This window comes from Sylvia atricapilla, chromosome 3, assembly GCF_009819655.1.
Source record: "Sylvia atricapilla isolate bSylAtr1 chromosome 3, bSylAtr1.pri, whole genome shotgun sequence".
Lineage (NCBI taxonomy): Eukaryota > Metazoa > Chordata > Aves > Passeriformes > Sylviidae > Sylvia > Sylvia atricapilla.
Window position 1 is genome coordinate 65,014,784 of NC_089142.1, and position 15,431 is coordinate 65,030,214.

General features: G+C 37.6%; 1 protein-coding gene across 1 annotated transcript in view; it reads left to right on the top strand.

The window, feature by feature from the left end:
- The window catches only part of UTRN (utrophin), a 316,443-nt gene that overhangs the window by 54,882 nt on the left and 246,130 nt on the right, over nt 1-15,431 (top strand). The window contains exons 9-18 of the mRNA XM_066315631.1: nt 414-617; nt 1,610-1,791; nt 2,503-2,653; nt 4,094-4,213; nt 4,935-5,036; nt 7,921-8,028; nt 8,605-8,784; nt 10,080-10,246; nt 12,535-12,658; nt 14,405-14,492. Of these exons, the coding sequence (XP_066171728.1) occupies nt 414-617; nt 1,610-1,791; nt 2,503-2,653; nt 4,094-4,213; nt 4,935-5,036; nt 7,921-8,028; nt 8,605-8,784; nt 10,080-10,246; nt 12,535-12,658; nt 14,405-14,492 (1,426 nt within the window). The remainder of the gene's footprint in view (nt 1-413; nt 618-1,609; nt 1,792-2,502; nt 2,654-4,093; nt 4,214-4,934; nt 5,037-7,920; nt 8,029-8,604; nt 8,785-10,079; nt 10,247-12,534; nt 12,659-14,404; nt 14,493-15,431) is intronic.

Here is a 15,431-nt window from a genome sequence, read left to right on the forward strand (position 1 = left end):
AGTCTTGTGTATTGAGGTATAAAATTCCATTTTATAGGCTATACTGCCTTTTTTTTTTTTTTTTTTTTTTTTTTTTACTTCTCTGTTTCACACATTTTGATCAGCTGAAGAGGGTGGTCCAGAATCTTTAACTGAATTTGCCAGGGAACTTGTAGTGGTTAGTGGTAGTGATGAGATTTTGACTGGTTCTGAGATTCACTGTTGACAGAGCAAGATGAAAGTTGTGTTTTCTATCTAGGTTCTTTACTAAAGAACTTGCATTTCAATATGGTGACATTGGCCTTTCTCATTAAAATGTATGCAACAATTATTTGTAACATTGAGTGAAAGAGATATTAGTTCTGTTTTTAATACCATTTGGGAGGACATCTTCTGTGCACTTCTAAGACATCTCTTTCCTCTTGGCTGCCTAGAGTGTAGCACTTGAAGAAGACCAGGACAGTTCTAGAGCAGAGACTCCCAGCACAGTGACAGAGGTGGATATGGACTTGGATAGCTACCAAGTTGCTCTGGAAGAAGTTCTTACATGGTTGCTGTCAGCTGAAGATACATTTCGGGAACAGGAGGAAATATCTGGTGATGTTGAGGAAGTCAAAGAACAATTTTCCACCCATGAAGTAAGCTTCACTTATAAATTTTTTTGTTGTGGTTTGGATTCTTTTTTTGTGTGTGTGTATGTAAATAAGCTGCAGAACTTCTATTTCCTAGTCTTTATTCAAGGCAAAATTCTTCTAATAAAAGAACCTAGACTGTAGCATGCTTTGAAACCTTAATGTATTTTTTTTAATCAGCCATTGCTGGCCAGTTTACTGATGTGCATAGTACAAAGGCAGTCTGATCCAGACTGAGTTGTACTTCCTTGCTGCCAATTGCTAGAAAGCCTGGTCAGCTGTATGCCACTTGCTGTTAAGTAAGGGTAATGCTGAAATTGATGATTGTGTCAATTTATTCAGTGGTCTTCCTGTGATGTTTTAGGATAGTTTGTTTCAGAAACATGTGTTGATGCTTCAAAATCTTCAAAATTATTTTTTTTTAAATTTTGATTTGACATTGTTCTAAATCTGAACAAATATCCTAATGTTGCTAGAAGCTTGTCATATTAGATGTTTTACTTTTCTCCCATGTCAGCTTACTGCATAAAATAGAATGTAGAGTTTGAATGCTGATCAATAGGAGGATTTTTTTCCTTGTGCTACAGTTTTAAAGCTATGAAGCAAAGGAAGAGGTGTTCTGGATTTACAGTAAATATATGTTGCTAACTCATAGGGTTCTAATTGCTTTCCTACAATATATATCAGGTGTTGCTTTATATTCTGCTGCCCATAGGTAAATTCCTGATCTATATTCTTGGTGTGGTGGTTTGAAGGCTCTTTTCTCCCAAGCAGGTCTGAGCTGGGCAGCTTTTTTTTCCTCTGTTTTACTGGATCCAGAATATTTTAGCCCATGGAAAAATCTTGTGTCAAAGACAGAAGCAGATTTGCCGTCCTCATGCATTTGATGGTGCCAGCTCCTACTACAGCACTGTTTCAAGCATGATAATTTTTTAGGATATTTACCAAGTCATAAACTCTCATAGGACCTCACAGTGGTCTGCTTGTACCATTTCCAGGGTTTTATGATGGAACTGACTGCGCACCAGAGCAGTGTGGGCAATGTTCTGCAGGCTGGAAACCAACTGGTGGCCCAGGGAAATCTGTCACCTGAAGAAGAGTTTGAGATCCAGGAGCAAATGCTGCTGCTGAACTCCCGCTGGGAGGAGCTCAGGGTGGAGAGTATGGACAGGCAGTCCCGGTGAGTTCATGGCACATAACCTCTTGGAGAGGTTCAGGACTGACTGCTGGTGATTGCTCTGTCTTGGAGAATTCGGTTTACATCTGTTTGTAAGACTTTTTTTAGAATTGGCATTTCAGTTTGTGAGACAAAATCCACCTTCATACTTTCTAAAGTTAAACAAAGGAATGAGGATGATGGATTGGGGTTTTTTTTTTTTGGTCATTATGTAAAGTATTTTGTGAATTGCTATGTAGATGTGCCAGACTAAATATATGGTATTTAAATGCAGTGGTTGCATAAACTACGGAAACAATATTAGAAACACATTTAAGTTTCTCAATAAAGCCTACAGTGGATGTGGATATCTATGGGTATTAGCATAACTAATTTTTATTAGCATAAAAAGCTTTCAGAAGAATTTTTTCCTACATATGGGTTACTTAGGTAAGAGCTGCACATCAAGGGAGAAACTGTGACTTTCAGTAATGGCTTTATTAGCAGCAAACCCCCACTGGAAGAAACAATCCCTGATATAAATTGCAAAGTTCATGAACATTTTTTTTTCTGAAAGAATATCTGTGTTCCTTAACACAGCTTAATGGTGAAAATTTTATTTGATGATAGGTAAGAGTTTTCCGTATGGCCTTGCTTCTTTCCTGTATGAACTAGAATTTAGTTCCTTTCCGCAGAAAAGTTGTGTCTGAAGTAACTCTGTGCTTCCCCCTGCAGCCTGCACGACATGCTGATGGAGCTTCAGAAGCAGCAGTTGCAGCAGCTGTCTGACTGGCTGACAGTCACAGAAGAGCGCATTCAGAAGATGGAGTCTCAGCTCCTGGCGGAAGATTTGGAGTCACTTCAAAAACAGCTGGAAGAACATAAGGTAAACCTTTTGCCTGTTATGTAATATGTATAGGGAAAGTGTTTGGAAGAGGTGTACATCGGTGGATTCCTTGGCTGAGAAACTTGATTGTGTCAGAAGTCACCTATGGCCACATTTGGTGTTTGGAAAAGGATGATGATGGTGTAGAAAGGAATTAGAAGCCTTAGGCAAACACTTGAGCACTGCTGACTAGCAGGAAATATTACATTTGCTTCATCCAGGAAGCGAAACCTTTAGAGAAAATTGTTACCCTTACTTTGTGCAGAGAATAAGGCCTCCCCTGGTAAACTGTTGGTGTGAAGAACAGTATGAAAGGTACTGTGAACAGACTTAATTACTGGCAGGCTAAAGTCTGCTTGAGACTTGCACATGAAAATAATGTCAGAGTTAAAACGATGAGGGCCTTCCAAGTCACCAATTCCAGTCTCTGCTTTTACAGGGATCGCATCTCAATGGAGTGCTTAGACACTGCCTTCTCATGTGTGCAATATTTTGGAATTGGTTTTTGTCTCCACTGAGTTTTTGGGTGCAAATCCAGCCTTTCTGTCCTGCAATGTTTTTGTGAAGGAGAAAGATGTCCTTTTGATATTTGTCGTGGTGCAGCTGTAGTTTTCATGCTCAGTGCTGAGGTTTGACCTTCTCCCCAGCATGGGACATACCTCACAGAACAAGAACACTAGAGTATTTTTAGTCTGTGTAGTTTCCTGTCCCACATTTGCATTCTTTCCTTTGTTTTCAAAGTCTGGAGAGTTTGAGGCATGTGTTTCTTAGAGTAATTTAGGATATGCTGGGGAAAAAAGTGGTATTTACAGTACTGTAAAGGTGTGTTCTTGCAGAGATATTATGTAGCAGGCTTTAACCATTGAATCTGTTCTTTTAGAAGTTGTATGAATATTTAAATCTACAGATTGTTTTAAACCAATCAGAGCTGCACATTTTCTGCACTTTTCAACTATTTTCTTAGGAACATCATGATCAGTTATTGCACTGTTGATAACTATTTGAATTATTTGAATTGAATGTTGTCAACTCTTGAAAAATGGGTGTTCTTAATGATTTCTGTTTGGCATGCCCTGTGTTGCTTGCTTATTAACAATAGCAGCCCTGTGTAGAAACACTTAACTTTTCCACATGTAACATCAGACATATGGAAAGTCAGTGCAGTTGTCATGTGATTCTCCTAGTCAAGTATGGGGCATCCAACTTAAAGCACCCCATCTTTTACAGCATTTTAACACAGTGGTTTTGTGTTCATTTCTAGCGGTCTTTTGCTTACCACTTTTAAACTGTGCAGTGATTCCTAGTGGTAAAATCTGTGCTAAGCTGTCGGATCTGAAATACCAAAGTTCCTTTGCCACAGCAGCTGTGATAGTCTCTGTGGCCAAAATTGCAGATTAGCAAATGCATTCAAAGTTGGTAACCTCTGATTTGTTCTTGTAGAGCCTGCAGAGTGACCTAGAGGCAGAACAGGTGAAGGTCAACTCCCTAACACACATGGTGGTCATTGTTGATGAAAGCAGTGGGGAAGGTGCAACAGCTATTCTGGAGGAACAGTTGCAGGTAAAATCTTAAGAGTCCTCTTTTTTAAACTGTGGTATTAAGCACATTTGCATGTAATTGTTAATCAACATCTTTGTGTTTAAAGACAATTTATCTTAGAAAGTAACTTCAAATAACATTTTCTTTAGGAGCAATAATAACTTAAAGAATTATTAAATCACGTCAAGCTAAAACCTGCAAGAGTGCTTTGGTGACTTTAAGGCTGTTGGTATTCCCAATGATTTAAGTAATTTGGTAGTGTCTCCTTTCAGCAGTTTCATTAGATGGGGGAAGGTGCATACTACAACCCTTTGTTCATGTAAATTATTGTCCTTAGAAAGCTGAAATCTGATAGGAGAAATGCCTGAAGACATGAACACAATTAATCTAAGGAATATCATATGAAGTGTTTTTCTGTCACTTAGGACTGCAACCTGAAGTACAGTGAGTCCATGAGACAATTTTTTCAAACAGAATTCATGCTACTTTGTTCATTCCTTTTTAAGTGAATTAAATAGCTCAAATATTTGAACAAAACCAGAATTTAGGCCATATGTGAATGTTTTTGAAAGTGTTAATCTCCAGCTCTGTTCAATACAGCAATATTAATTATGGACAATGAAAGTAGATATAATGTAGACAGAAGTTAATGTGAAGTAGAAATCGCACTTTTGAATATCTGGTTTTGGAGCTTCTTTGTGAGGTCCTTGATCATTCCCTGAGTGTTTTGTACTTTTTGCAGAGGCTTGGTGAGCGGTGGACAGCAGTTTGTCGTTGGACTGAGGATCGGAGGGTCAAGCTCCAAGAAATTCAGCTTTTATGGCAGGAGCTGCTGGAAGAACAGGTGAGTAGCTGTCCAGTTTCTTAAGGTGACTGGTCAATTTGTGGAGGGGAAAAAACCAAACTGAAAAAGCCTAAACAGTCCAAGTTCTAATGAGGATTGAGCAACTCATGAAAAAGACACCTAGAAAGCCTAGAATTTGTTATTGTTTAGGTTCCCAGTGTTTTTTGAGGACAGGAGTAGCTCTGAGGTGCAAGAGAAGTACTTTTCCAAAGTTTAAGAATAGAAGTTTATAGCTTCTTATAAAACAATTTCCTAGATATCGTATAAAATGCTCAAGAAATGGGAATATCTGTGATACTTAGGAAATTCATCGTCATTTTCCTATCTGGTTGTTTTTTAATTACAGAAATCTTCCTAATTAACGTATATGTGCTGTCAGCAATATACGTATATGTGCTTTCAACAATTGCACAATACTGAAGCGTTTTCTGGCTTTGATATCACAATATTTTACATATACAATACTGCTTAAACACAAGTAACTGATGGCATAAAAAATACGGCACCACAACTACATGTGCTGTGTGTATGTCTAGAACTAGAGCTTGTTTCATTTCTCAGCTTAAAATATTTTGTTTTTTTCTTTTAAGGTTTTACTGAAATTGTTGGGTTTTTTTAAAGGATGTTATTTATCACTGTAAGCTATTGTTTAAACAGGGCAGTACTCAGAGATTGTTTAGACACTTGAAAGAAGTAGAACAGTGCTGGTATAGCTACTGGAATCAGCTGCAGCCTGATTTCTTTGACAAGGATGTTTTGTCTGCATTCTTTGGGGCTGCATGTGTGTTTCTCTCTTAACCCTTACATATCTGTTTGTAGTATATTGATACACTGAATTTGTAGCTCATGTGACCTTATTGTTAATATGGACTCAAGGTTAAGAGTCAGCTTTATTCCATGACAAGTATCTGTTTATGTATCTTTCATTAAAATAATGCTTTGTCACCTGTGTATGTGTAGCCAGAAAATCTTGTGCTAATCTTAAACATGGTAACTCAGATATGAGAAATAAAATCCTTGCTGTGTACGTTCAAGTTACAGACTTCAACTGCTCTTAGTTTTGATGACTGTGTCATCATGTCAACATGTTTGTCGTCTTCTACCCTTGCATTTGTTTTGGGACCACTCACTGACTATAACAATACTTTTAAAAGTGCCATATTCTGTTGGAGTTGAACATTTGAACTCAGCTTTTTTAAATTTGTGTGTAGCTATGTTGCTGTGTAAAATGAAGCAATGAGTGTGCTTAATTAAGAATGTCAGAGAGCAAATAAGGAGGAAATAGAAGTTTGTTTTGAGTGGTTTAGGTGAGCCTTTTTGTTCTCACTGTTTACCTGAACAATGCATTTATTACTAACAGGTTTGAATTACAAATCCACAAGAATGATCAAGTGATTTACAAGAATTGCAATCTGAAACCACTTAAAAATTGAATACAAACACTTTGATAACACAGAAGTAACTAAAACACTTTGTTACAAGCATTTTCTATTTTGCCCAACCACATGGAGAGATGAGCAACAGTGGTGATGCATCAGCCTTTTTGCTAGAAAACTTTTGTACACCACATTTTCAAGTCAACACAATCCTTACCACTCAGGAAACAAATTCCTCAATCAGTGCCAGGGACTTCTTAGCACTGTGGTAATTATGTTTCAGTTTTCTAGGGAGAATTATCTTTGACTGCTGATTTAGCAGAAATTAACTGAACGCATGAAGGGTTTTTGAGCTCCTCTTATGCATAAAATATGTTGGCTGGGATGCCAGCATGATTTTGCCAGAGTGTGTGTGGTGTTATATTTTTTTTTTTTCTCACAGCCTTATGCCATTTCAGCCACCATCATATTTTCTGTCTGTAGATTTTGCATGTTGGTTTACATTTGGAATGTAAACTGCCTTAACCCTGTGGCCCAAAGTTGCTGTAGTAAGTTTTGGTACAATGCCAAAAATAAGCAGTTAGGATGGGGAACCTATGGCTGCTGTAGAGTGTGCTGTTCAAAGAACAAAAAGGTCTGTCTTGCTGTGTGATTTAGTTTTAAACAGAGAGGAACAGTACCAATGGCTAGGCAGCTGAGCTTGATAGACATGGGCATTCTAGTCCATGGAGATCGCTGTCTATCAGCAGCATTATGTGGGGACGTAATACAGAATACATAAAATCCTTCCTGATACTTGATGCCAGTTATTGCTGGTGTTACTACAGGACTGCTGTGTTACTAAAGAAAAGTGAGACCCAGGACAGGTTCCTGGAAGAAATAATGGAAAAAGTTAAAGATCCCCGAGTTAGAACTATTCAGAGCAGACCACTCCAGCTTGCAGTAGTTAATGAACTCAGATTTGCTGAAGTTATTTTGCAATTGAAAGTAGGTACCATAAGCAGGGAGGTGACTGATTAGTCACTTAGTCAGACTAATTATCAGAGTCTTTGATCAACTGCCTGGACCAAAAGAAATATGAATTACCAGAGGTGTCACTTCTGTGACAAAATGTTTGTAACAGCTCCGTTTGAGTCACAGAGGAGGAAGGGTGGAAAACAAAAGAACACATACATGCCATTTTGATATATTCTAATATGATTTATAAATCCTGTGTTAGCTTTATGGTGGCTATCTCTTTGCTGTGTAAATAACTTCAGGGGATATGTGCTCTGATATATTGAGAAATGATTTTGTTGAAATTGTTTCACTTGGAAGTATTACTGATATTAATATAATCTGATATTTTTGTCCTCTTATGTGTACTATTTTTGTTAAAGTCAATTGAAATTCCAACATATAAAGACTGCAGAACTGTACTTTGAATGCAAAGATTTTAAAGAAGCAATTGTCAATAGCTGCTTGACAATCTTGGTATTTTCTTGTAATATTTTTCTTATGATCTGCAGTGCTTATTGAAAGCTTGGTTAACTGAGAAAGAAGAGGCTTTGAGTAAGGTCCAGACAAGCAACTTTAAAGATCAAACAGACCTGAGTGTGAATGTTCGAAAACTAGCAGTGAGTATTGATATCCTGCTCTATCCCATCAAATCTCGTAGACTAGGTGAGTGGCAAATTACTAGTTTGACGACTATGAGTTGTGAATGCATGATAGAAGCCAGGTCAGCATTCTCTCCTTGGCAAATTCTCACACTTGAATTTAAAAAATATGTACTACTTACTCTATGGCTGTTCTGTCTTGGTGTGCCAAACTCTGAAACAGCTATCCCAGATTTTTGAGAAGGTTTGGATGTTACTGCAGACCACCAGTCAGCTGTGCTTTCCAAAGTGTAGGTTTGTGGTGTGGGTTCTTTATTTCGTTGGAGCAGCTTTTACCTGAACTAATAATTTGTAACTGTTACCGAAGAGATACTGCTAGTTCCTCTAGGACATGTGTCAAGGATGTGCTCTTTAAAAATAGTATCTGTTAGTGCTTTTTTTACACAAAAGCACTACCTGTTCATCTGGCTCAGGTAGTACATCTTTCACCCTGTCACCACCCTTTCAACCCCCTTTGCCTCTTAGCCATGGAATTAAAGCTTAGGGGAAGTACAGTACTTGATGTCATATTTTAATCTTTTCTTTTAACTACAGATTTTAAAAGAGGACATGGGCATGAAACGACAAACACTAGACCAGCTGAATGAACTAGGTCAGGATGTAGCCCAAATTCTTGGGAATGGCAAAGCATCCAGTAAAATTGATCAGGATCAAGAAGAACTAACTCAGAGGTGGGACAGTTTGGTTCAGAAGCTAGAAGATTACTCTAACCAGGTATTTACAAAGCTTTGTTATTTTTTAGCTTTTTATATGGCTGTATGTATGCAAACTTCACTGTGTCAGCAAAATTTTCCAGGCATCAGGCTGGAGGGGTAGGTGAGTGCTATTTCACATGGGGCTGACAAAGCTGTCTGCATTTTTGGTCTCCAAAAGCCCAAGTTGTTAACCTGACTAGTACTATTACTCCTTTCTCACACAGATTAAGCTTCATTTTTCTGATGAGTAAAGCAGGCTTGCCATGTATTATCAGTCAATGCAAATGCCTTTAAACATTATAAGAGTGCTGGGACTGGATTAAATCTGACACTAAAAGAAAATTGATACTAAAAGAAAACAAAGGCAGAACCCAAACCCCAGAATAGATAAATAAATGGGAGTCATACAAGTATTTATGCTCTGTGAGTATGATTTCTCATCTGTTGAAAATAGAGTAGTTGTTTATTTGACATGTAACGATGATAGCCAAGCTGGATTGTTCAATGTTTATTATAGTATTTTGAGTGCTTGCTAATGTTTTTATTTAGGCAGAACTCCTACTGGATTCTGTGAGGGCCTTATTTGACAGCTTTATAACTCATATGTGCTTTTTCTGGTGATATTAATTTGTTGTTATGGTGAAAACTATGGCACTAATTCGTGATCCGTTTAGTGTATAGTGAATGAGTTGTGCAGTCTGAGCAGGAGTTCATTTCAGCCATGTGGCTTTAATGTCATCTTGTGTTTGAGTCAAAGCACTAGAGAATGTCTGTTCCTGTCTCTATTTTTTTGCTCCCCTTAAATATCAAGCACATTCTTAGAACTTACAGGTTGAGTGTCCTGGGACTTAGGTTATAACCTAGTAAAGAGCATGGGAGGTTTCTATTGACTTGAGTGAGGTTTTAGGTCAAATTCACTGTGTATCAGCTCTTTGAGATCCAGGCTTTGTTTTATGGAGTAAGAGTACAAAATGTAGAATTGCTCTTAATAAACTCCAAGTACCTCTGTTCTTTTTGTGAAAAAATGAAGAAAGAAAATACATATAATGCTCCTTTTTTTAAGTTTAGCTCACTTGGACTGGCATGATTCTAGTTGAACTGAGAATTTTGATGCTTAGTTCCTATCTGTAAAATGAGAATAATGATCTTTTTCTCTGGAGTGTACCTATGATAAAAGTGCTTCATGACAATTCAGTGTGGTCATTTGTGGGAGTGAATGAACAGGTTTTTTTACTGAATAAGAGAAAATAAGGAAAAGCAACTCAGCTTGTGTAAAAATGGCACATAACCCTTGCCCTAAATTATTTTGTATAGGTAACTCAAGCTGTAGGAAGCGTAGGAATGTCACAGGCTTCACAGAAGACTGCTGTAGAAACACCATTGAAGGAACAGACAGTGGTTAAACAGTCCAGACAGGAGTTGCCCCCACCGCCACTCCCTAAGAAAAGGCAAATTCCAGGGGACAGTGAAGCAAAGAAAAAGTAAGTATATGTCATTGCAATTTTCCCTTGCTCATTGGATACTACAGAGACTGCCTTGACTTTTGATCCTCCTTTTATGCAAGTGAGCAATACTTAAGTTGCAGTTGTGAAGTTGGCCTTGACTAGATTATCTCCAGTTGTCCCTTCCAACCCTAACAATTCTGTGATTCTTTGAATGGGAATGGCATGTTATATATGGCCTTGTTTTCAGAGCAGCAGAAAACCTGTAGCTTCCATTAATTTCAAAGGAAAACAGGGATGTTTTATTTCTCATAGAAGCAACTCTTTAGTCCTTTGTACCCCAGCTCATTTGCTGAAAAGACAGAATTACATTTACTTTCTTTAGGGAAAACATCTTATCTTTGCTCAAGAGGTGGTGTGGAAGTGTCAAGCATTTTGATTGATTATTTATTTATATTCTTCACAAAATATGTGCGAAAAGTGGGAGAAACAGCACAAAAAAACATTTTCAGAAAGGTTTTCCATCTCTCTTGTATTTAGGAATAAGAATAATATTACACTGATATCTCTTTTGAAAAATATTTCTGGAGTGTCTGGCTCATTTGCATACATAGACATGTAGAATAATTTCTGCTGAAGAGATCTTAAAGATCGTCTCATTCCAACCTCCCTGCTATGGGCAGGGAGACCTTCCACTAATCCAGATTGTTTGGAGCCTTATTCAACCTGGTCTGGTAGGCTTCCAGGGAGCATCTCTAACTTCTCTGGGCAGCCTGTTCCAGTATCCCACCACCCTCATACTGAAGAATTTCTTGCTTATATGCCGTCTAAATATATTCCTTTTCACTTGAAAAGTTACTCCTTGTCCTATCAATATACTTCCCCATAAAGTGCATCTCTGTTTTTCTTGTAGCCCCCCTTTGAGTACTGGAAGGCTGCTATCAAGTTTTCCTGGAACCTTCTTTCCTCTTAGGCTAAACAGTGTTTAATAACTTGTGTTGAATTCTCTTTATTAAATAGCTTACCTAAAACTAAAGGAATTGTTTCAATATAAATTAAGAAATTAAGTGCTGTGTGCTGTATGCAAAATGAGATTTTGCTTTTTGTGCTTGGCTGATGTAATCAGCGTTTCCTTAAAGTGTCACTGGTTTAAATCTCTGTTAGGTCATTTAGAGATACAATAGAGACTGCATCAAGACTAAGGAATCACTGTGCTAGGAGATATGCATTTGCACAATGAAGAAGAGTTTTAAAATTTTTTTAAATCTTTTTCTATTTTGGAGGAGGAATGGAGGTTTGAATGGGTGAGGAACCTGCCCAAACCCTCTTGAGGACTCTGGTCCAACCCTTTGAGCTCTGGTGGGGGTTTTGTGTGCATCTGGATGTGCCAGTGCAGTAAAGCAGTCAGCAAGCATCTGTCCCTTTTCTGTCTCTCATGAGTTATAGAAACTATTTTAGATTTTGAAAGCAAAAGTGATTTATCTGTCATCTGTTTTCCTAGAGTTCAAACTGTATTAAAACCAGGGATAGTAATAAACTTTTTGATGCTTTTGTGTGAAATCATTTACTTATGTTGAAATCAACAAATGGCCAGTAAGAGAAATTTTGCTAGTTTTCCCATGGAAGCTTGGAGTGATTGACAATTGCATTTACTGGGATGCTGTTATTCCATGTTAGCATTCACACTGTTGAGTGTGAATAATACAACCTGACTTGTGTATCTGTCCATCTCTCAAGTTCTGTACAGTACTGATTAATTTGAGAGTTGATTTGGGTTTTTTTGGTGTTGTAGGGGTAAAAGTTGTGAGTATAGATGTGTCCTTTGTGGACAAAACCAGTAAGCTATAAGTTACTCTTTTGTCAGCTAAGTGTGCAAAAATGTTTGTCAGCTGTCACTGCCACTGTTAGCCTTCAGACAAAATAGCATTGCACACTTTTGAAACTTGGAACTGCAATTCTTACTTGTCTTGTTCCTGAAGTCCAGTTTATTACTTTCAAAATACTTGGCATTCTGTAATATATTAAAAGAAATGGTTATAGTTTGTGTGAAGCTATGTGGGGGAGGAAAAAAAAAAAAAAAATTGCAACATGTATTCTCAATTTTTTCCAAAAGGCTGATACTGTGGCTTTAATTTCTGTTATGGAAGGCTTTTGAAAGTCTCTCTACCTCGCTTTCTGTGGGTAGTAACATAAGGAGCATGAATTTTATAGACAGCCTTGCTGGTTTGGGATCGAATAATGTGCTGAACTTTAAGACTTTTGATTTTTAAGACAGACTGACCAAAACCAAAAAACAAACCACTGTCTGATCTGACCTTCTAAACTAGGTTTGATGCTGAAAGTGCTGAGCTCTTGAACTGGATTTCAAAATCAAAATCTACCATTCAGGCCACAGACATCAAAGAATATAAGAAGATGAGAGAGACTTCAAGCATGAAAGAAAAATTGAAGGTAAAATGAGGAGATAGAACATGTTTCAGTGAATACTCGACTTTGTATCTAAGCTGGCTGTCAGCTGGAGGTGTGAGCTGATCCCTGTGCTTTGAGGGGATTAAGTCCCTCAGTTAAACAGTTTCAGAACTGAGCATACATGGAAATCTCTGACCAGCTGGACACATTTTTTTGCTGGTGTTGTTGCATAATCCACAGGAAATTTAAAAAACATATTACTGATGTCTCCCTTGGAGTTCTGAAAAATGTCTGTTTTCAGGATTATTATCTTTTACACTAAGTAGCATGTTTTGGTTTAATTTTTTCACAGTTGGAAATGGCCTTGATTAGCACTACTTATGTAATTTTGGTAGAGATAGGCCAGTGGGGTGCTCAGAGACCCCTTGAATCATGCTGTGGCACACCTCAAACGCTGTACCACCCAGGGTCCAAAGTGGTTTTATAATGCTTGGACATATTGTTTGCTCTATTAATTTTGGAGAAAACCTGATTGTTACAGCTTGTGTACAGTCTTGCTGACCTGCAAGACAGACTACATAATTTTTACGGAGTTTTGTGGGAGCTGTGAAATAGCTATTTTTTTCCTATTCTTTTCTTTTCAGGAATGAATTATTGCCTTTTTCTGGTTCTTGAGCATTCTTTGTTAATGAGGACTTACTGGAGCTTTACTGGAGGAGAACCTCAATCTACTTTTGAAATCAAAAACAATACCTAAAAAATCCATAAAGAGGCTCCTCCTTAGTGCTCTTGTGGAAAATGGTGCCAGTAGGAATGTTCGGAATGACAGTACTGTTGGAAATAAAAGCCAAAACAGCTATCTCGATATTTTATTTATAGATCTTTAAGAATGTTTATAGCTCTTTAAAAAAGAAGCTCCGAGATGAACACCAGGTTCCCATGAACAGTAATGTTTTTAAATGACTGGACTGTAAGTGGATAGGACATAGTTTGTTCTTCCCAGCTGTGCAAATAAGTGCATGCCTCTGAATGTACTGTAGCAAGTCTAAACCAGAGTCATGACCTTTGACATGAGGTTCAAAAAGATTTTAGTTTGGAGATACTCTGTAATCACAGAGGATATTGAGGTTGTGGTTTTGTGGCCAAGGATCATCTTTCCTCTGTGGATGTATTCTACCTATTGATTCACAAAGGAATATTCACCAATGTGTATTATTTGTAGGAGGAGCTTTTTCCTTTAAAAATCTTGGTGGTCACAGAGAATTTCCCTCTCTAAATCTTTGTGAAGGAGAGTAAAGCACTAGAGCTTATGAGAGTGGATTACTGGTGTCCTATAGTTCTTGTTGTTTGGACGTCTAGGGAGCAGGTCTGTTGCTCCTTTCTGCTGGAAATCACAGTAGAAACTGTAGGAATGAAGGACTATTAAGGTCTTTTCTCCACTGGTTCACATTAGAGAATTACAGCTGAATTTTGATCACAAGTGACTTGTTTTAGCTGGTCTCCCAATATCTTATTCACACTGTGGGATCATCAAGCCTTTAAACAATATTTTAGTCCTGGTGCTGTAGTACTAATCTCTCACATGCCTGGTACTTGTGAGAGGTGACTCCTTTTGAATTTCTTTTCTGCACAAGCAGAACTAATGTGCACCTCAGAAGGTGGTGTATCCAAGACAATGATGTGTTTTGGGTAGTAGGGGGAAAAAAAAATTTACTGGGCGAAAGAGTGAAGTCAAGGAAAATAAATAACCCTTGCTGCCGCTGTATTCTTTTGGGATTCACTTTGAAGGTGATTGAAAAGGAAAGAGCTGAAAAAAGCCAGAAGTTAGATGAACTGAAACGGAGTGGACGTATTGTTTTGGATCAAATGGGAAAGGGTAAGCAACTTGGAGGCTTTTCTCTTTTGTGGTTTATATCAGTTGAGTTGCTGGGAAATAATATTGAAATACATTATCTCCTTCCTTCTCCCTTTAATTTCTTTCCTTCATTGGTTGTTGTTACTGTTACTAGTCAGTTATGTGTGGCTTTTAAATTAAAGCTTTTAGAAAAACAATATTATTATTCATTAATGTGCATGTGTTCATTTGCAGTCTTTTTAAGGGATATTTTAAGAAATTATTTCAGTAACAATGATAGTTATATGCTTTCAAGGAATTGGTTTGATTTTAAGTAAAAGTTTTAAAACAACTGCTATAGAGAAGTGAAAATTTAAAAACCAAATTTAAACCTGATACGTATGTGTGAATCTATTTTTTCATTCATAGTTTTATCTATTTTTGTAAAGATTGTCAGTGTGTTTTTAATGATACAGTTACAATCTATGGCTCAAAGGCAAGAGAAGTCTGTATGATTGAGAAAATGATTGCCAATTAAAACCCTTATCTATGGAATCTTATAATTGACATCCATGAAAGTTGAATCTTTAAGCCTTGCCAAAATCTTGTTTCACATGGAGAAAACTCCATCAGTGAAATGATGTCTCTATGAAAGAGATGTTCACATCATCTAGAGGCAGTCTTTTAGATCTGCTGAGCCCTTGACTTCTGGTGAAGTTATCGCTGGTAGCATTCAGACACGAGAGAGGATGGCATATCACTGTCCTGCCTAATGACCAGCATCTCTTTTGAAAAATGCTGAATTCCATTGGATTTCTCAGCAATCACATTTTTTTTTTGCAGTGTGATGCTTTGCTCACATGCCCCAATTTACTAAGCGTGTCCAGTCCTCCCCTTCTTGCCTACTGCAGCTGAAGTTTTTAGAGTGGGTGCTATTGCCCTGAATTTATGGCTGAAAGTCACTGATTTGACCTAGAGTTT